The sequence below is a fragment of the Pezoporus flaviventris genome, unplaced genomic scaffold, assembly GCF_033815535.1.
Source record: "Pezoporus flaviventris isolate CSIRO_AGI_PZ_B2104156 unplaced genomic scaffold, CSIRO_AGI_Pfla_v1 ptg000001l, whole genome shotgun sequence".
Lineage (NCBI taxonomy): Eukaryota > Metazoa > Chordata > Aves > Psittaciformes > Psittacidae > Pezoporus > Pezoporus flaviventris.
This window is the reverse complement of record NW_026892549.1, coordinates 27,787,802-27,810,888: the sequence shown is the minus strand read 5'-3', so window position 1 is coordinate 27,810,888 and position 23,087 is coordinate 27,787,802. Positions and strand designations below refer to the sequence as shown.

General features: G+C 38.5%; 1 protein-coding gene across 13 annotated transcripts in view; it reads right to left on the bottom strand.

Annotated features, from left to right (window-relative positions):
• Positions 1-23,087, bottom strand: part of LDB3 (LIM domain binding 3) — a 124,735-nt gene that overhangs the window by 68,483 nt on the left and 33,165 nt on the right. For all 13 annotated transcript variants that reach the window (XM_061449496.1, XM_061449515.1, XM_061449487.1 and 10 more), the window contains exons 3-4: positions 17,268-17,419; positions 4,170-4,245 (exon numbers count right to left, since the gene is read on the bottom strand). In XM_061449496.1, the coding sequence (XP_061305480.1) occupies positions 4,170-4,245; positions 17,268-17,419 (228 nt within the window). The remainder of the gene's footprint in view (positions 1-4,169; positions 4,246-17,267; positions 17,420-23,087) is intronic.

Genomic DNA, 23,087 nt, shown 5'->3' with positions numbered 1-23,087 from the left:
TATTCCTAGTGGATATTTTAGGATTATTTTCCTTTCCTCCAGTTCAGTGGCAAAAACAGATCAATGCAGCACTTCTGAACTCATTTCTGAATGTGAAGGTCAAATCTCTAATACTGATCAGCAGCACGGCTTTTAGCATTACATCACATGAAATGCAGCCAACAGCAACAAACGTTCCCCTGCTTCACAACTCTCTTATCCCGTTCTGTTGCGCTCTCTGCGGCTGGAAAAGCAAGCTAACATTTCGAACTATGCAAGTCTGACGCTACCCTTCGGCCGACCAGAAGAGGGGGCTCTGACACTGAGCAATGGGATTCTTCCCTCGAGAAGGATGCTGAGATCTACAGCAATCCCTCACTACGAGGGGAAAATTGCATTTTAATGTCCCACTGTAAAGTCAGTGAATGAGCTCAAAAACTGATAAATGAAGTCTCAGACTGTTGCCTTTCCGAAATATTATTATTCTTTTCTTTATAAACATTCAGTTTCCATGAAAGGCAAATGCTCCTTATGTATCAGGGAAGAGAGAAACAAATTCATATTGGAAAACACACCACCAGTTTTTCAGCTCCTCTTCCTTTAGCAGCCCATGCTCTATTTATCTATGACCGTACAGTCTTTATTCATTTCTAATGAATAATGAATAATGCTATACTAATGAATTTGACCTCCCAACATGCCAAATTATTACCTTAAAAGTTTTACAGAAAGAAGGAAATGGTGGCACCATGACATTAAATGACTGCACAAAGACATCCAACAAACAGCTTTTAGCTCAGCCAGCTCTTCCATCCTATGCTTCACTTAAAAAGTCAGTCACTCCTTCATCTCTTTTCTCTTAACCACATAGATTCCCAAATTTGTCAGGAAACAAGTCATAAGCATCGTGAGATCCTCACTGGGTCTCTGGAATAACTGTGTTCAGTATTGTTCCATAAACAGGACAACACAGAGTCATATCTTTAAAATTAAAGAGGCTGCCTTGATACCTTTATGTAAAAGGACAAATGTTAAAGCTATGCTCAGCTGTATAGCTTCTGCTTGACCAAGTTTTGTTCCCTCTGAAAAGCTTCAGGAATTCACCAAGGCTTTGTTTCAAGCCTTGGAATCACGCTGACTCTTCTTGTTACTTGAGTGCTTTCAGCATTAGTTATACCCCTTCTTCCAGCTACGCCACACCTATGCAAAAGACTTGACTAAATGTTTTGACTAAACCCAAAAGATTTAACTAGACTGAATTAAAACTGTTTCAAGTTTGAGACTAATGTCAGCTAAGGAAATAGTGAAACTGCAAATCATTCCAGTAACAGCCCCACAGCTCATTAACGCCATACCTAGGGTTGTAGAACCTGTATCATCCATAATATTGATCAGCTCAAGGAAGTATGGAGAGAATGGAATGAAATGGAAAGGAATGTCAAAAAAAATAAAATAAAAAAATCATGGTGAAGAACTCTGTGGTTTTTCTACCTTCCTTGCATGTTTCTAAAATAATGTATGCTTCGTTTTCTAAGACACAAAGAACCATAACCATAGCAGTCAAAGAAGACATACATGCTTGAAAATTAGTGGAAGCTGCAACTGGATCAGCACAATGTACAAGAAAATTTATGGTTTAAACTAGATACTGAACTTGCACATGCAGATTTTTTTAGCTAACACTGCCATGCCTTAACCTTGACTCAGAGCAAAGTGAGAAAAACTTCTCTTGATGTTTGAGGACAACACTGTCCTGACTGTCTTGTAATGTGGTTTTTTGCCCTTTTTTGAAATGCAATCAATTTCATTTCATGTGACCTGTGAGAGTCTAAACACTGTCAAGCAGTGATGTGGAGGTGACAGCTTCTGCCTATGTGACACGGAATTCTTCATTTCTACAGTGATACTGTTATTAGAAATAACAAAGGGACAAACACAGAAACCTTGATTTTTAAAGTATATTTACTGTAACATACCTTATTGCAACATTCCCAGAGCACTGTCTGTATCAGTAAAGACTTTATATTCCAGATTTTGAGATTTACCCAGTGATTCAATGCTTCATACCCTTCCAAACCACCCTCAAGGAAGAATTTTTCTTCAATTAAAAATTGACTGTTGTCTACTAGCGTATATTAGTGACATAAATGTCACTCCAACATTCTACTGCTACCTATTCCTCCTGGGCCAAAGACCCTGCACTTAAGACTTTTCTTAATACTGCTACTCTGTTTCCCACCATACCTTGTCCTAGATACCACTGTTTTCCTCCAGAAGGGCTCCAGTAAATCTCTTTTCCATTGCAAGTACTACCTGTAGCCCATTCAGAATAGGTGGCCTCCATGTTCCAACTCAGACCACCCTACGGTTCTGTGATTCCTAAACACTGATGCACACGATTCTCAAGTGTGAGAAAACATGCTCCTGAAAAAAACGTTGAGTTCCTTAATCCTCATCTCTCTCTGAAGGGTTAAAATAAGACATGTAAAGTGACTTTACAGCTTTCATGCCAAAGGCGCTTTTAGGACCTTTAGAAAAAAACCTGCAGTGAGTGAAATTAACTTTTCTATAGGGTAGGTAGTTAAGGGAGAAAACTGTTTTGTGTGGTAAACAGCTTTAAATACATATGGCAGTAATTTTAAAATTGACACTTGCCAGGGAAGAAATGCACCCGATCGATAGAGAGTCATGAAAATCTCATGTTGTAGAAACCTGTGTCCCTGTGGTGGAAGTAGAGTAATTGTCATACCCGCACAGGTGCTACTGAGGGTCTCAAAAGATAACTGTCAGTCTTGTGCTGGTGAATTACTCTGAATAAACATGTCTACTTGTTGCATTGAAAACTAACAGCATTCTGTGTAGTTCGTGAGGGAAAATAAGTACTCTCTCCCCCTTCCGCTATCTATTACTTTGCTGGTGCAGCTGAACTCCAGTCTAACTGGAAGAATGATCCGTTGTTTTTCTTCTAGGAACTTCAAAGTACTGTTTGGTGACTCTTCCAGTAACTTTCTCCAAGCTAACTTTTATAAAATCAAGATAGAAGGAGGAACAACTCTGAGCAAGATCAATTCTAAATTTCATTTCCTCTGGACAAAAAGTTTACTAGGTCCAGAGGAAAAAAAAATATTATTTCTTCCTCAACTAATAAACAGCCAGACAGGTTCATTTCAAATTTGAGAGAATAAAACTGAATCAAATTTATCTGCCCAAGTGTGTTCTCTTCTGTTATTTTGCCCAAATTTGCAAACTTGGTTACAGGGATGATGTTATCTTCTGAGCTTTGAATGTGGAAAACACGTTTTTCATGAAAATAACTTAAAATTGTATCTATGGAAGTCAGAACTGCCAAAACTAGTAGAACATCACCTAATTCCCCATGTATTTTGATCTTCAGTATTTCTTATTTACACAACATGTTAGGGATGACACTGGCATTCACAGAAGGGATAAAGTTGCAGAAATGGAGATTTCCCCCTCTCCATTTATCTAATTAAATGCATCAGCAATAGAAATGTCTTACGCAGTGCTTGAGCCTAAGGATACATAACATCTTTCAGGTACCCTTGCTCCCCAGTGCCGCCCAAAGATACAGATGATGAGTTACCAGGTGCAGTCAATGAATGCTATTTATTCTGATACAAACATTTATTTTATGGAAGATGACAAGATTTGACAACAGAAACCAAGGCATCCAGTTCCTCTGCCACCGTTATTCATTAAATTGACTTATCCTCTTTATTTTTTATTCCCGTGTCTTTTGAATAATGTGACAAGAATACAATATGATGCAAGCTTCCAAATGCCTTAATGTTCTCATTCCAAATCAGCATCTTTCCAGTTGTAGTCAGGACTTCAACACGCTCAGGTACAGTCTAATGTTTTTTTCCCCAAGAATCTGCAAAAGCAAATTTTGAGAAGCTTTGGTAGCCTCTTGCAGCCCAGATGAAAACAAGCTGCTCAGAATGGATTAGACCAGATAACTTCAGAGGACAGCTGGATGCTTTGTTTCTGCTAATAAGAAATTAACAACATACAGATCACACTGCATTATGACAGCTTTGCTGACTGTGCATTCATTCAATGCTTACTTATTTGGGGTGGGCAAAAGCTATTTCCTGTAGTAAGTATTTACCTTCACCATGGCGGATAAAAATGGTATCAACTTTGGCTGAAGAGAAATTGTCACATACCTTCTGGTGGGGAATTACAGCCTTGGGAGTATCAATTCTGGGTGCTGTGGTTGAAATTGGCACTGGACGTTTAGATCTAGGGATAACCCCCCCAAAAAAAAAAGAAAAAAAAAAAAATAAAAAATAGGTTAGCAATCTGGACTCCTATTTTTCAGCTCTCATTTAATGCAAAATAATGAAAAGCCACCAGCTAAAGAAGCACTCTCTGATGCAGGAGATAATCCCTTTTCCAGTTCCCTGTGACAAACTGCATCTTCTTAGATGACACTCAGCCACAACTAGATAAATATAGGTTTGGGTAGTATTCTGGAAAAAAGGACTTTCAAAATGCAGAGACTAAACTTTGGTACTGAGGCATCTCAAGATCAACTCCTCAAAAGTTTATTATTTAAATAGCTTAGGTTGTATAGCAATTGCCGTAAGTTAAACCTCTCTGCAGGAAGAAACTGAGCTTCATTTCAGACAGTTTAGTATAGTTTTAAAAAGGAGCAGATCACTACTGAATTAATAACATTCCACTCCAAATGCCTGCCCTTCACCTGTATTTGACAAATATACATACACAAGCATTTAAAAACCAAAAACTAACTCAACTAAAATGCTTTCAAAACACACAGCTTGCCCTTTCATTGGAACATAACATAGAAAGCACAGAGATAAATCCTGACTGAAGCACTCTAGGATGCTCAGGTAAGTGAAGATACATTTCTGGGAGGTGTTGCGAGAAGCTACATAGCTCTGAACATCCCCCTGAAGCCTTTCCAGTACACATGGGATCACCAGAGAAAATGAAATGAAAAATGCAAAAATAGTTAAACAGAAGAATCAGAATTATGTAAGTAATATCCTATTGTCAACCTACAGATCAGGATTATGCCTAGAATTCTCACCTTTCAAAGTACATTTCAAAATTAGGGCAGGTACCAAACCAAAATACAAATTCTTAAAAGCATGCAAAATCAAGTGGAAGTGACTGAGGCATTCAGAGTTGTTTGCTTTAGAGAGATGAGTAAGGGAAGACAATACCAAGGTTTAGAAAATAATGAATGGCAGAAAAGGGGAAGTAGAGCTACGTTCCTGGACATTCAGTGAAATTAAAAAGACAACACACGTAAAATTGATAAAGGCAAAAACTTTTTCCTAGAGTACTTGATTAACCCGAAGTGAAACTGTTACAAGACACCACTGAGACTATGAGAACAGCAGGATATTAGAAAGGATTAGATATTTACACTTGCAAGAAAAAGGCCAACAGCTGCTGTACCTTGGGTAAAAATAAGTAGCCATACAGACACTCATTTGTTATGGCACAACTTAGAAGACCAGTAGTGGAAGAGCATTATTTCCTTACTGAAGGCTGTATTGTACTTTCCTTTGAAATACTTCCCAGTGGCATCTATCAGATATAAAGCTAAGCTAGACAAAAACTGGGCTCATCCGTAGTGGCAATCCCTGCATTAATACCTAGCTCCACACTGAGCTGTGTGTTTAGCTTTAGCTGCCACATCCGTAATATTTCCATAAGCAAGAGTAAACAAACAAACAAACAAAAAACTAGGAAAAAGGAGTAATCCTTACAGGAACTGTGTGATTTCCATATAGAAAATATAGAAGTTACACTACTTTGAGAGCTGAAAACAGCTGATGCAATAGATGCTTACCTCATAATGAGATACTGTGGAGCAATGAAAACTGGAGTTTTGTTTAACAACAGATAATTATCCTATGAAATTCACTGACAGAGTATTCCTGAAGCAAGAAGCTAGAAAACTGTAAAAGGCACTAATGCTGATATTCACAGCTGGAATCTATCACAATATACTCCCTAAGATATAATTATCTGAGAAACATACACCTTTAAGTTCTAAGAACAAGAGTTAACCACTAACTGCCTAGAACAAAATTTCGTCAGGCACGTTACCGACTGATCTTCACTCAGGAGAGAGTGCTGTACCCTTCCTCCAACCATTTCAGCTTAAAAAGAGAAACAATAAATTATATTCATGCACATGTATCATGAAAGACAGCAAAAAAATAAAAAGAAAACAATCAGCTGCACTCCAGAACAAAATCAGAATTGCCACAAACTGACTGGTGATTTATGAACAAAGATGTAAGCGGAGATTCTGATCGTCCTTCCACTGGTGTCATTTCTGGGTACACCCAGTTATTTCTCTGAAGTTACATGGGTGAACCTGGGCAAACTCAAGACCGGAGCTGTGCAGAGTACACATTAAGTGTACCCCTTGCTCTGCTCACTGATTATGAATTTTAGTGCCAAAGTTGCTCAGCACTGTAAATGTCGCTTGTCATGTACAGAGGTATAGCAAACAACCACATACTGCATGTTTGACTCATATTTGGAAAACACTGGTATTGCAGCACAGGAATTTATTTACCAAACTACTCCATCACTTCTGTTGTTTATTGTATGTCTGTTTTCTATCACTCATTACCTGACAGGAGAAGATGATGTTAAAAAGCTGTATTTCTTCCACATTACTGATAAGCTACATCTGTCATTCATAGTGCTATCCAACCAAGATATTTATTTCACACTGACTCTGAGGTTTCAAGATGCTACTTTAAAATAATGAGTTTCCTACATAACTCAGCCCTGCATATTTACAGCTTTGAGATTTAAAAACAGAATGATGAGACTTGCTAGATTTAGCAGAGTCTTGAAACAGCGAAAAGGGCAGAAGAGGTGAAGTCAATTTGTGGAGTGAAAGTGTATGCACTTACAGAATAAAGTGATTATTTACATAAAGGCCATTACTCCTCTGGGAAAAGTATCTGCAAGTTCAGGTCAATTTTTTCCTCCCTCTTTTGCTAGATGCAACACAAGTTTGCTTTTCAGCTGATGATGGTGCTGTTGTAAATGTGTGTGTCCAGATCTACATCTTAATCCATTGATTACAAAATTATTTTATTCCAAACCTTCAGGGAATGCATTTGCTTAGCAGGGCTATGAGGAAGATGAAAGTCCAAATCTCACAAACAACAGTGACAATTTTAGATTTGATATTGAAATGTTCCATCAAGATTTGTTTTGTCATTGCAATTGGATTTCAACTGTTAGACATTTTCTCCGATATTTTCAAAGTAAAAAATAGAAGCAAAAACCTCATTTAAAAATGAAAACTCAGAACAGTTTTAATGATGAACAAATACATTGTTCTGGTATTAATTCTCCTCCTTTCCACAGATATACCTTCCCTCTTTCTCAACACTGGTTCTCTTTCTTAGTGATGTTCCAAACCAAGATAGATGTAGTTTTGCAAAGCAGATCAATTTGACAGCACTGCTGATATGGCTGTCAAAATTTCTACTTATTCCCACCTATATAAATATACCTTGACTTGAAGAGCACTTCAATCCTGGTAGCTACACTCACAACAGAGGTTCATTTGAAGTCAACTGCATCAAGAGGAGCTGCATGTCCCAGGAAGGGCTGCAAGAAAGTTCTGTAATGCACTATCAGTTTAACCCATGTCTCAGGGGAGCACAATACTGTACTTGCAGAGAGGTAACATGATCTAAGAGATAACAGCTCTCTTCCATCTTCGTGTGGCTTTTTCATATTTTGTTTCTTCATCAGTCAGTGTCTTTCTAATTCTCAGGACAGCTAAAATAAGCATTTCTTCTCTTACATTAAGATTTTCCTTTCATTTTAATACATATGAGCACTTATTTAGACCTTGTTGAGCATCTTAATAATGTTATCTTAATATTTCAACCACTAGAAAATGAAATTACTTGTCACCTAATTGAAACCAAGTCATTCTGGAGTGGAGCAGGTAAGCACATAGCAGGATGCAAAACAACAGAGCATGTAGAATTGGGCTTTTGCTATGTATCTATTTTAATGCAATAGTATCCCTGACCATTTGGCAGAGGTGATGGGGGTAAGAGGCATAGAAGGGACAGACTAAATATTACACATGGTTATCAATTTGAGGTGTCCATTTAATAAGATCAGTAATCTGTCACTTAAATCTTCAGTGAATTAAGTAGCCAAACAGAAGCTGCTTCTTGTTTGTAAGTCTTGCACAGAAAATCTTGAGACTTGTGATACCATGGTTTAATTCTCTAAGCCCTGCCTGGGACATCAGCAAGCACCTGTTTTAGTGATTCCCATGAGATTCACAGACAAAACCCAGAAACACTTGATGGTATTTAAAATGCAACTGTGATCACTTTGGGGCTAGGATGAGACCTACTTTCCCTCTCAGGTTATCATCTGTGCCTGCAAGAAAACTGGGAAAGTATTTCCATCAGCAGTTTTGCTCTCTATATGTTAACGGTGAATGCAAGTATTAACACTTAGCTGGATGACTGATTTCTTAATTATTTCCCTGCATTGTGCTGCACTCAGATAATAAAGATTCAGCACCTGTATGTAACCTACCATACCCTGGTCTTGAGATGTGACTCAACCGTGCCCAGTAAACATAATAAATAACAATTTTTAAGAATGCAGGTACAGACTTCAGAGCAGCACTGGGGACTGCTGTAGAGCATCACCCTAAAGAGACAGCTCTCGAATCAGGGAATCACAACATTCAAAGATATGATGATTCACAGAAAAATAACATAGAGCTTTGTAACTGCCTTTTGCTCATACAGAGGAGTTCAAGCGTTGCCCAAATCTAGATTTCTATACTACGCAGATTAATTCTATTCTTTCCCTTGCCACTCAACATCTTCAAAAATCAAAAGCTTAACTCAGGATAATTTGAGCATCCTGACCACAAATTACTTTCTTTAGTTTCCCAAAGATGTTAATGAAACATATTTACTCAGCTGATTTTACTGTAACTCCTCTTAGTTGGGATGTGCACCTTATTGCCACATAGCTTTTAGAGTATTTCTAATTGACATATATGGGTGAAAAATCAGTGACCATGGAAAATTAACTGCAGTACACCTCATTTAGGTCTTAACTTCTTCTGTTTCCAAGCTAAAACACTACAATGCGGTTCCCATTAATGCCTGTATCTGAGAAGCTTTGACTGGAAAGAAAGTCAAGAAAGTTAGGCAGGACTTATCAAAATAATCTGTTTCCTTTTGAAGTACTCAAGTCCTGTTTGAAGTTGTCATTACAGTAATGCTGAAACTCCACATGGCCAGCCTATACCCAGTGCTCAGCACTGCCATGCTGCCACAGACTCCAGCCAAGGAGATCACAGACATGAAGATGCCTAAAAGCCAGGCAAAACAGACCTTGGTGTATCACTGCTCTTGCTGTAAGAAACAATGGGACCATCAATGATTAAAATTTTGTGAAAAAAGAATGAGCCCTGGCAGCTTTCATAGTGGCTGGGGAGCAAGAAGCACCATAGTAAAAATGATCCAAAGGAAACCACAGACTTCGCATGCACAAATAACACATTACAGGATTGATCTAGTAAAGCTTTAGTATTTCATCTGATTGAACAGTTCCTCATTCCATTTCTAAAAAATACTCTATCATTCATTCCAATCAGCTTCAACTGTGTAATTTACATTTTGACATAACCATGCTTAAGCTAATCAATATTAAGCAATAAGAAAAGGTCCCAGCCCTAATACGTTGTGACCTTCCTGTCACTATAACATTTTGGGTAACATATCGACTTCCTCGTAGAATACAACCAGTAACTGTCTGAAAGAGTACAACTGTCGTGTACTTAGTAAGCTATGTCAGCCCACTGACTCTCGTGAGATGTGCCCATGTTTCCCTAGCTTGACCTTTCCATGGTGGAGTGCAGTGTAATATGTGAAAAGATCCTCACAGAAATAATCTTTCTCAGACAAGTAAGAATGATTTTTTTAACCTCACCTCTAAGCTGGTATTTGGGGGAAAAAGAAAATTGACATACACTCAGAAGAGTTCCAATCCCGAAGCAGAATCTTGTTGCAATGAAAACTTCATTGCCCTTTAAGGTCTTGGCACATATCCACAGTTTCCAGACTCTTTTTTAAAACTAACAAGAACACTTTATGCAGTGAGTGTAAATAGCAGTCCACCCAGTTAAACTGCTCGTGTAAGGAATGCATTTATATTTATTGCGGTGACTGACATTGATATTTCATTTTCCATGGAAAAAGCTGCTCATTAATTTTAACAGCATTAAATGTTACTACTCAAAGACAGTAACTCACAGCCCTTTCCAAATCCTAGCCTGACATCTGTTAACTGTCCTCTCATACCCACATACAAAGACAACTGGCCATGCAATAGGATTCTCCTCTATTTCATAAGTAGTTAGAGAGAACCACCTCTCAGCTCACAGTAATACATGGTAGCTTCTTTAATCCACTAGTAGAATATGCTTTTTTTAATGTTTTGAATATAGAGCATCATCTGAAGTCTAGGGAGGAAACCTCGGTTACTGGAGGCAGATGCTCTCAAGAGTTCAAGAGTCACATGCCTAAGCAAAGTAAACTAACTTATATCACATTTCACATCCACAATTAGTGTTCCTCTTCTTTATATACTAATTTGCTTAAAATTTTAAAATTATATCTCATTGTGATTCAGGAAAGCACACAGTCAGCAACTTAACTACTCTGCTTTTCTTGTCTGCCCAAAGGTAGGTTCTGTAACACTTCTCCTGAGTACAGGTACATGCAGTTACCTACAGACTAAGGCGCTCACTGAGTGAATGGAGAACTCCAACACAGACTTTCTACATGGTCACAGATCTGAGTACTTGAGGCAGTCTAGGTCATAATTATTCCAGTGAACAGCACATGGAATATCTAACATTGCATGAGTTTTGACTTTATTTCTTTCTAATATTTAGCCAGTATTTTCTTAATTTAAGCATTAAATCCTACTGAGACTCATAGTGGCATATTTAAACAAAAATGATGCAGAACTCAAGGGAATGGATTAAAGAACAGAGCTTTATTTTTTATTTCTTTTCTTTTGATACTCTGTTTTTTCTGAAGTGTCCTCGAATTTCAAGCTATATTTCTACAGCAGTATGAACGTATTTGTACCTTAAAATAGGATAAGAGTTCATAATTTCTAGTGAAATGTTATCAAACACAAATGGCACATCTTTGTCAACACAAGCTAAATACTGTGTTTTGATAAGAGTCAGGCATTCATACCCTTAATCCATGGTCTTGCATGGTCACAACCACCTCACTTCTGCATCTAGTAATTCAGAGATCCTTACTGGAGTCTTGATGTGGTCCTTGTTCCCCAAACTTTTAAATGCTGCTGCACTAGCTGTTGAGTCCCAGGTGGGACTTCTGCGTGTGAAAGTGTTGCTGCAACCTCACCAAAGGAGCAGTCATCTGGTACTGGGCATTCAGTTTCCATAGCTTGAAGACTACAGTCAGAAAGCCAGGAACATCCAGGGAAAACTTAGTCCCTCTACGAACAGATTTCAGGAGATATATTCATAATGCGGAACATGAACACTAGTAAATTACCACTAGCATTCGTGTTCCTTTTAAGAAACCAAAAGTCATATTCATATGGCCTCAAATCCTACCTCTGGTCTGTAAGCAGCCTCTGAACGAAAACATCATTAGTCTGATGGCTGTAACAGAATCACATAAAGTAAAAAATTCCAAATCCATATTTTAATTTTCTGTTTGTCTACAATTGTCTACAACGCTACAGTCCTACAATACTTTTAGGAAACATTTCTACAGAACAGTCTTAGTACCACTATTTCAGGCTATGCTTTCATCAATAATGTTTATATAGTTTTAATTTACTCTTAAACTGGGACAGATACTCTCTTCTAATTCTTCTGATCATAAACTCAGCCTAAATCTGATTCCGATTTAAAATACGCCCATCAGCAGACCTAATACATACACAGAATTGGTTACTATTCACAGCTTCAGACAAAAGAAAGCAGTTTGCCATAACCACTGAATTCCCCTTGCTTGCAGTTTGCTGTCACCACATGCTTTATTTATAGTAGGCCTGAAATAAATACTGCAGGATCAGCCATCTTTTGGAGCTGCACAAAAAAGGAAAGCTATTAAATATTTACCATAAGTCTCTCACAGCTTTATTTCTGAGACTTTCCCTTTCACTAGAGAAAAGGATTATTTAGCTCACAACTTTCCAGCAAAAGACAGTCAGTTGTGCCTATCTGGAAGTGAATGGTAGCACCACCGGCATGCCCTGGGAGGGAAAGGCTGTGTCAACACACACACCAAGCACAGAAGGGCTGCACAGCCCCTGCTCCTCTCTAGCAGCACAGGGAGACGCCAAGGCAGGAGCCTTAGAGTGTTCCAGGAATGCTTGTGCCAGCAGAATGAGGCACGCTCATGTTACAGCACTTTCCAAAACCAAGCCAGTACATTTGGTGAATCCTTTCCAAGGAGGCTGATCAGATTCCTTAAGTTAAGATCAAATGAGTGTTACGGATACTCCACTGAAACCTGTTGACAAATAATATTGCACTCTAGTGCATTGCATTTACTGTGAATTTTAAATAGAAACCCATTTGTACGGAATGATAACAGATTTTGCATGCATTTCATTTTTCACCTATGAAGTGCAGGATAATAAGTTCATGGACAAGTATGTGTGGGACAGCCAGCCAGTTGAAGATGAACTTTGACTGGCCTAGAACTAAAATGCCGGGGGCAGCTGTGTAGCTCAAGTAACTGATTAGAAACTGATACTGAAAAATGATTGAGAACTAAATTCCAGGAAGTCACAAAAGACTAAAAGCACACCAATGTCTTTTTCCACCACAACCCAGGTCATTAGAGTATGATCACAGCCTTCCATAGCATGGTCTTGCAGAACTTGCACCAATCCCCATCAGTACATCTACATTAATGTAGGTTTCTAAGGAAAGAGCTGCATCTATTTAAGTATCTAATGGTTTAGAGTATCAGCCTTTTTTGCCTCAATAATATTATGCCTCATGGAGTTCTACTGGGTAACAGTGCACATTGCAAAGAAATTTCTTTTCCTTCTCCCTTCACTGCTGCTCTCTTTTCTTCAACAAAGAGAACTCACTTCCTAGATCTCTTTTGTCTTCTACACTGAAGGAAGCAGAGGTGATCTGGAGGGTCCATACTTCCCACATCTCTGGATCACATGTTTCTTTCTCCAAGAATGGTCCAAATAATTCAAATCCCTGCCACTTGCCTGTCTGCATCCTTTAACTTCCCCAAAGCAGCACGGGGAAGCACGCTTCAAGCTCTGGGGTACTAGGTAGCCAGACACTGAAAATGAGCAGTCCTAAAATGCAGTGTTTCATGCAAACTAGTAAAAAGACAAGTTCTGTCTGCCTGATCAAACCTCTGGCACAGCTGGTGAGACTTCCATCCTAATTTTCTGGTTTCACATGAAAACATAGCATGGGTGAAGTGATAAAAACAAATTTAACAGGGAGTTTAGGGAAGGAAGCTGTCAGAAAAAAAACCAAAATCAACTTGACATCCACAATTCCTGAACCCATTATGAGATTTTTACATGGATAATAAAACTCAGGCCAGCACTGTGCACTAAGTACTCACTGAAGAGCTGTGTTAGTGCACCTTGAACAGTGCAAACTGATGGTACTTGAATTAAAACTAAGCTGGTACACAGAGTGCAGACACTCACTGTGTAGGGAGGCAAGTACAAATGGGCATTCTTAATGTTTCCCTTCTCCTACATCTGATGTCTTGCAATTTGATGTCCTGCACAAGTGCTGACACGGTGTACAGTTTTTCTTGACAGCCATATAAAAACCAGTTCCCCACCCTGAAAAAAGAACCCCACAGGAAAATTGAGTGTGATAATAAAAGTGAGTAGCAGCAAATACTGTCCAAGCTGTCAGGTTATAAACAATACCCATGAAACCTTCATGGCCAGGATCAATAAAAGGAAAGGCCATTGCTCTTGAGAGCCAAGAGCCATTAGAAAAATAAAAAGCTTTCTGTCTCACAGCATTTATGTCTAGATTTCACATTCCACTGCTCCTTCCATGGCCTCCTAGACTAAACAAGCAAGTTCATTTATACTTCCAGTGCTGCAACAGGGAAACCAAGTCACAGATTGCCTGGTAAAGCATTCCATGACTTTGAAACATATTGTGTAGAGCCACGTGACTACTTCATGTAAATGTCCAAGATCACCAAAATTTAGGGCTTAAGTTTTCCCATCACAACAGTGAATTTCCTAATGCACATATATGCCTTTTCATTTGAAAGGATTTCCAATGTTTCCAGACTTTTATGGGAATAAGACAACTGGCTGTACCCATCTCTACCATCTTTACAGAAACTAGATTCGTTTTTTCCATAGTAGTGGAACACTCCACTCCAGTTTCATTGCTGCAAGCCATGTCTAAAAAAGTTAAAATGATCTCTTAGCACAGTCATTTTCCTGGTAACCAAGTGCAGGAGATTCTGCCTTTCTCCTGTTTTGTTTTTACTTGGTTGAAAATTGCTATCATTAGTGACTGCTCCCATATTTTTCATGTTAACTATTTTTCCTCTCACCAATAAAATTTTCATAAAATTATTTTTGTTGAGAAAAAAAATTCATTGTAAATTTTGTGCAGGTGACTAAACTGCCACAAGCTTTTTGTACTTAAGTAAATTAATCCATTTGTGCTTAGGAAAATAACTTTTCAAGGTGAGATTAAGCTAACTTCCCAAATATTGTGGTGATGCTTTTTGTTCAAGACACTGGGATGCTGGAACTGCGTAACTGACATGCATATGTCAGCTGGCCGAGATCACATGCTGACAGGGTTTAGCTTGTGCAAACACTGACTTGTGCAAAGTGAAAGCCAGCTTAATGCTTCTGAGCACAACTTTCTGAATAGCCCCTAATTATCTAAGAAAAAACACTCTATTAAAAATAATTACTTTTTAATCTTAGTGTTTCCCATACAGCTCCAGCAAGGCTGAACGACTCACCAATGCAAACTAATAACTCACATGAAAAAGCAACTGTCATACTGAAGAGGAGATTCTATGAATTGTATGCACTTAGAGCACAAACATTATTTGTGAAAGTTCTCATTTGCTAACAAAGAAGTTGTCTGACCTATTAATGCCTAATAGTATTTCCAATCACTTTATGCCATTTTTCTTCTTTTCAAAATGGATCTTAATTCATCTACATCTATTATCTATGCAAGCATATTTCAGTCTGTGGAACGCCCCATTACAGCTTACTTCAGCTGTCCATTATTGACATAACTTGATTATCTGAATCACATACTACTGTTTTGGAGCTGCGGGACAAGGCAAGCCTTAAAAAAAAGAAACAAAACAATAGATGAGCAAGAAAGCAGTAAGTAATGACACTTCCACTAGAATTAAGTGGACAAAGAGTAATGTATACCACAATAAATAAGTCTTCAGCATTCTGAAAATATTTTAAGAAAACTAACAATTACTTTAATCATTCAACAATAAATAAGTTGTCCTGGATGCTGTAAATCACCTTTTTTTTTTATGATGTGGCAACTAGATTTCTTGCAATTTAGATGTCAGCAAGTACAAAAGTACAACAATTACTCACATGAGATGTCCCTGCCAGCACTTGATCAAAATTATGGTTTTAGCGACTTGCATCTGTGATATGCATAAGGATAATCTGGTTTTGTTAGTCAAAGATTTGGGAATCCATCCTCTGTGTGGAAGGAGAGGTGATTATCTGTAGTTTTAAATGCCAAGCCACAGAGACAGCCACTGGACCTTTTTCAGGTCCAATATTCAGGAAACCTAACCTCAAATATGCAACAAGCCTAAGCACAAAAGGAAACATTTTCTTTCCATGAAAAAACACAGGGATTCAACAGAAAAGCAGATAGAAGTTCTAAAATAAATTATCAGAAATTATTTTCCTTAACTTTCAAATCCAAAATAATCCAGAACAATGTAAATATTTTTAAAAAGTTATCATACATATACTCATAATATCACTAGCATTCATTAGAACCGAGAAAAAGAAGCTGGACTGGGCTATAGGAGTTCAATTACACACATCAAAATGGCACCCCATCTGCCCTCAACAATTTGGAAATATCATTTTCTTCTGGTGTCTAATATAACGCCCATTTCAGTACATTTAGGATTAGGCTCCTGGTCTCTCTCACTCTGGCTGAAAACTTTCTGGCTGAAAACCTTGCCTAAGCACACTAGAGGCACACATGCACATCCTATGAGGCAGCAGAAGTTACTCCATACGTCTCCCTGCCTCACTTGCATTCGCTGAAACAGCTACAGCATGCCCTTTGAGAAAAATCTCAAAGATTTTTCTTTGAGAGAATCTGGAACATCTGGAAAGTTTTAATTTAAACTCTTTTCTAGGAAATACCTAAGTGTACCCAGTGTTCTCACAGAAGCTAACAAATGTGTTGCAATTTTGTTAGCATCTTTCTACTTTGTGTACTTGTTTTACACATTATCTGGAATGCCCACTTACAGGCAAACATGGGAGTTACAAAGTCATGTGGAAAATTCAGCCATACATTTTGCTTTAAAGTACCCCGCTCTGTCTTGGAAACCTCAGGTAAAGGTCTTTTTCCCTTAGGTGTTAGCCTGTTCTCGATACTGTTTTAGCTCTATTGCACATCCATGTATGAGATTTTCTGGTATATTCTCAGAAATTATACTTCCACATTACAACCTGCTTTCTGTACCAGTCTTTGCCTAGCCTCTGGAAAAATTACCTTCTCCAGAATGCAATAAAAATAGCAATTACTTTGCTTTATAACATCATGGATCTTTAAATATTAATGCAACTATAACACAAAATCTCTGTGCAAGGTTATCTGATTTGAGAGTAGGTTTCCTTGGAAGTAACATTAACCAGGAAGAGCTGAGACACCTGTTATGTATTCTGCTTTAACAGATTTTAAGAAGCTTGAAAGGATACAGGATTACACCTGAATAAGGTAGGCTAAATTCAACACAGATACACTCAACATATCAACCATAATGATTTCTGTAAGAATCTATGCTGCTTTCGACAAGAATTAAAGCAGATTTCGGCATTCTGTCTCATATCTGTGCATTGAACACATCAAGTAAATCTAACAGACAGAAAAAACATATCACTTAGTCACAAGTTTCATAGGAAGCCCTTAGTTAATACAAGGACTTTAACTTATATCAACATACTTCTGAAGAGTGAGGCTCAGGTTGTGGCTGGCTGACTTGATCTTGTTCTGGGCCTCTAAGTGGGTCATGCTGTCAGTGTTGACTCCATCAATGGCTACCACAAGGTCGCCTTGGTTCATCTGTGACTGTGCTGCCTTACTGCCAGGGGTGATCTGCGTGGGAAAAGGAAAAAAAGTCGTATCAGGATAAGTCATTCTGTACGTAAAGCTCTCACAGAGAACTCAACCAGATTTTTAATAAGGAATAGATGAAGAAATAAATACAGTAATAGATACAACATTAGCTGTATCTGTTATTGTACGGGTGGAACAACAAAATTTACAGAAATTACACTCAAAGTTAACTCACATTTCAGGACAACATCTACTTGCTATTACTTCCATTTTGAAAGGTTAAGCCCAATGCAGTGGTTCCCTTACCACATACTATCTCCTCCTCAAGGAAATAACAATTACTATTTATATTGGATTACTATATAGATACATTACTCAGAAGCAGAAAACGAATGAACTGCTGCATGATTTTATTGTATTTTTCCTCCTAAACCCTGTTTTTCCCAAACTGATTCATTATATTGAGCAGACAGAAAATGAATGTGTGTGAGGGGCCTTGGACATGCTTTGCATCTTTCATAGCAAGCTTGACAGAAAACCATTCTGCTTACCCTTACCCACATACAACTACAGCTCCATTACCAAGACAGATTACTATATACCCGAGATGACCTCATCAACCTGTTGGACCTGACTCTCCAAAGGCAGACCAGCACTTTTAGAAATAAGCCGCAATGCTTCAACTACAAACCCAACTACTGAGACAACAGCTCAAAAGGTCTGGTCATTCACTATGGCATCACATTTTGTTACCTCCAGATGTCTTGTGAACTGCATGCTCTCTGAATGGACAGTGTCCTGACCTCAGTTTTACACAGTCATCTCTGCTTGCACCAGGATGACACTGATACGGTATAGCTACTTAATGAAACTTGACTCCATTAGGGAACTCCAACTAAAACAGAAAAGCTTTCACATACCATCAGATTTTAGTGAGCACATTAGAGTTGTCCTCTGTTTTCAGCACTCAGTACTTAAAGGGTATGGCCATAAGCTATCGGTCTTTGCTCTTATTTTTAGACACTCCCCTATATTCCTCACTTCTAAGAAAACCCTAGGATAATCTAAAATACTACAGCAAAGGCTACAGTCAAAAAGTCTGTTCCTTCACCACATTGAACATAAAATAAAGATGTGTCTGATTATGAGCCAAAATTCTCCTGTGAATTCAGCCAGACAAATGGGAAGTTAAATTCCTAAGGAAACCAAAACCCAACACAAATCCACACACTTTTCATCATCAAACGTTAAGTGAAATTCCTTAACCTACCTTTCCCCAATATGAACTCCAAACACTTAAAAAAGTCGTTCCAAAACAATTCCCTAGACTGCTTCTTTATTCTCTTCCCCTGACAAAGATAAAGAAGAAAAAAACAGAAAAAAAATCCTTTCTTAACAACCCACTAAAGGTGCTCAGTATTGATGTTGGCAGTCTAATTGACAGTGTAATCTGACAATAGCAGTTGTCATCTTACTAGAACACAGGCTCTAGTATCGGGATACTAGAACACAGCACCCTGAATACTTGGACACTCTACATAAAAATAGAGATTACTTTGGAATTAGGCACTGTAAAAAACATCCCAGAACTGATCTGACTGGAAGAGACAGCTTTCTATTCCTTTTCATTACAGATAAAACCAATCAGAACTCGATGCTTTCCAAGTGAAGGACAGCCACAGATACAATGTTCTAATGCAAAGTAGAGTTGACTGATGATGGCAGCGCCATTCCCTGATGTATTTTTCTGGTGTTAAGAAACTGAGCAGTGGGGAAAATGCTTCCTGGTAGTTTCAATTATGCAGTTTTATTCTGCTGTCTAATGCACGCTCATAGAAAGAGATTAGTAGAAACGAGAGACTCGTATTACAAGCATCGTTTTCCCAGCCTATTATACAAACATTAGCTTCTATGCTATGTAATTTCATTGACCTGCATGGTGTGAAGTACACAGAATTCAGAAGCCTATGAAGAATATGGATTATTTGCAAACCTACCTATACAGTTACTGAAAGAGCCTGGATGTGTAATCTGTTTAAAACATTCAAATCAAAGTACAAAATTACACCTATTTTAGTTAGAAGCTAACAGACTTCTCTGAGATTTTCAAGTGAACCCACAGTGTGTGTTTGCAGCAGACATTAAGAACAGTCAGTAATTGTTGGGGACAAAATACCAGTGTACAGATGGATACAGAACAGCCAGATATGAAGTGCCAAGGCACATTCAAGACTATCTTGTTCCCATTTTTAAAGATCCAGCAGAAAGGAATGGAATGTAAAGTGTTTATCTGTTGGTATTTTCCTTTGAAAACTCATCTTTGATCCACTGAAAATTTACTAAATATAATCACAAGCAGAGAAGATCTCACTGTGTCTTTGAGAAATCTTTCAGGATTATTTTCTATTTAAAAAGCTTTTGAAAAATACTTTTATAAATGAAGGGTGAATGATAATTAACTCTTGGAAACAGACTGCAAATCCAGATCTGTCTACACAGTAAATTCTAGTTTGCCCCCATCTCAGCCTCTCTTCTATTAACAGCAGTAATGAAAGTAAAGAAATACAGTACTATCTAGACCAAATATGCATTTTCCAATTTGACCACCAATGTATTTTTCTTAGAACTTCTCTGGGCAAGATCTAGACAGAACTATTTCAGAAAACCTTTGTAACTCACTTGCTCTGGATTACAACATTAGCTTTCAGATGCTAGGTGCTGCAAACACCTTTATTCGAGGCTACAGTGATATCTTCCCCAGAGAGTCAGGGTATAGCTATTTCTGCCAACTAATTTCCAAAATCCAAGCCAGGATACCACTGACACCTAGTTTTAACAGCATTGCTTTAGCACCTCAAGCCCAAGCACAGACTTCGCCTTGAGAAGCCATGTATTTTTCCCTCAGAAAAGCAGAGGAACACTTGCTGCTTCAGATACGTGAATTTTCAGCCCTCACAGATTTCTTATGAGGCAGACATCTGACTTCCAATATTCCCAGCTTAAAGCAAGTGGGCACTCTGGAAGTACCACATGTTGCTTTCAATGCGCTATGGAGAATTCTTACTACGCTTTGTTGTGAGCAGATCTGTATACTGGGTGAATATATAGTACGATAGTGACAGCTGTGCCCTAAACATTAAGTCTGCACTGGGTTCAGAGTAACTACTACTTAGCAGGAGTTCTGGGAGGCAGTGTACAAAGTGCAGCTGCTGCACCACCTTGAGAACAGCAAGTGTTCCCACCCAAGCCCGCTCAGCTACACTCCAGAGGGGGACAGAATAGGGATCAGGCATCATTTGGATGGCTGAGTGTTAAAATACTAACAAGAATGCTTGTACAAACAGATGGATGGACACAGCTTTCCTACCCCAAGGAACTCATTTACAAGTCAGACAAAAATACATAGGGAGGCCTATAGAACTGAGAGGTGTTAATGCAGTAGCTTGCAGCATTAGCTAGGGTATCTTTTTTTAATCAGAACTTGAGTTATGCCTGACCCCTTCCTGACCCCAACCCCAAAATCAACAAGTTATATTTTCCACTTTTCAGAGAATCAAGTATTTGCTAGCACTTAGACATATGCTAAAGCACTAGGAGTGAATACTCTCTTCTTTTCAGGATCCCTGGAATAGAAGAAAATATTAAAAGAAAATACAGTATAATACACTTTTACAAAAGTAGACTATAATACGCTCTTACAAGAAAATGAAAGGACAATAAGGATTATTAGAAAATATGCTTCCTTTACAGAGAAAACAGCATTTAAGTCTCCCCATTACATTTTCCAAGTGGATTTTTGTACAGATGCTTCCAACAAGCCTTCACAGGCTTTTTAAGCACTGAGGCTCATGCCAGCTCATTTAGCTTCCTCATTTAGCAAATAGGAGCACGACCTACTGAAATGAGGAAAGACATGCTTTGAAACCCCACCCCAGTACAGTCACACTGAACTGGTGAATGCCCATATGAATACAAGTAGTTATGCCTGGACTGAAGACATATCAGTTCCTCTACCACTGTGAACAAGTTGAGGAAATGTATATTAATGTTTCCTAAATCATACAATCATAGAATGGTTTGTGTTGGAAAGGACCTTAAAGATCATCTAGTTCCACATCCCCTACCACAGGCAGAGACACCTTCCACTAGACCAAGTTGCTCAAAGCCTCATCCAACCTGGCCTTGAATGCTGCCAGGGATAGGGCAACCACAGCTTCTCTGGACAACCTGTTCTAGGGTCTCACCACCCTCACAGTAAAGAGCTTCTTCCTAATATGTAACCTAAATCTCCCCTCTTTCAGTTCAAAGCCATTCCCCCTTCTCCTATCCCTACATACACTTTCAAAAATTCCCTCTCCAGCTTTCTTGTAGATCTCCGTTAGGTACTGGAAGCTGCCCTAAGGTCTCCATCAAGTCTTCTCCAGGCTAAACAAGCCCAACTCTCTCAGCCTGTCTTCATAGCACAGGTGCTCCAGCCCTCTGAGCATCTAATTGTGTCACTTTCTATAATACTGCTGAAAGGGAAAATCATGGATTTTCCTAGAAAATATAATACAATTCAATAAAACAGCAAAGAAAAGAAATAAAACCCAGTAGGACAAATCACAGGCAGAAAATACACCATTTCATGTGACACATTAGCAGAAGACATGAAACAGGAACAGAGAAAGAAACTGCCTAGAGAGTGGTATGTTTGCTCTGTGGTGTAGACTATCTTTGATGGTGATTTTTACACCTTTCAGTGTCAGCTGATAAATGTAAAGACAGAGAACTGCAAGAAACTGGAAATGAAAGTCTTTTCTTGCATCACTAACCAAGCCTAAAGAAAATTCCCTTTTTGCAGTTACCATTTTCCTCAATAATATGTCTCATTGTTTTCAATTTACTACCAGGGTTTAATTTTTTTTTCTCCTTTCTGCTTTTGCTTTTAATGAGACAACCTGCCTTAAATGAACACTCATGGCATCTGCAAAATATGCCACTGACACCTTGAAGGGCTTCCGTTTATATTAAACAGAGCTGACCTGGCAAGCTGCAGAAACACTCTCAAGTGGCCTCTCAGGCTATGCTTCATCTGTAGTTAAGAAAGGAGATTACAAGACATGTGAGAACACCCAAAATAGCTTTAATCTACCTCTCTTAGGTACTAAGAGACATGATGCTACAGCAGCACAGAGATTCCATGGGGCAGACAGTCAAAACACTTACAATTCAGGACACCCTGTACTGAAAGCTGTATTACAAGAACAGAAGGGCTACCAGCACTTCAGGCTATCCAGCTTACCTCAGTCTCAGGTATGCCAGGCCACATTGGAATGTTACCTCAATTAACACCAGAAATTTTCCTTCTACTTAATGCTTTTTTAAGACTGCTGTTCATATATATAAGTTCTTCAAGGAAGAAGACTGACAACTGGTCCTTCTTGCTAAGCTACATACACCCAGGTGATGAAAATAAGCCAAATGTAAAAGATTTTCAGCTGGGAAATAACAGGAAGTATATAGCCAATGCTTGGAGATTGCCCTAGACAAGGCTTCTGGGGAATTTCTCGAGAGTGAGCGTGAATGCTCTGGTTCCTGCTTAGAAGGAAGATCTATTCCATTCCTTGCCCCAACTCCACATCACCTAAATGAAAAATTTTCAGCCCTTTGTTACAAAAGAAATATCTTGCAGCTTAGCCTGTTAGAAGCATAACTCATCTATGTA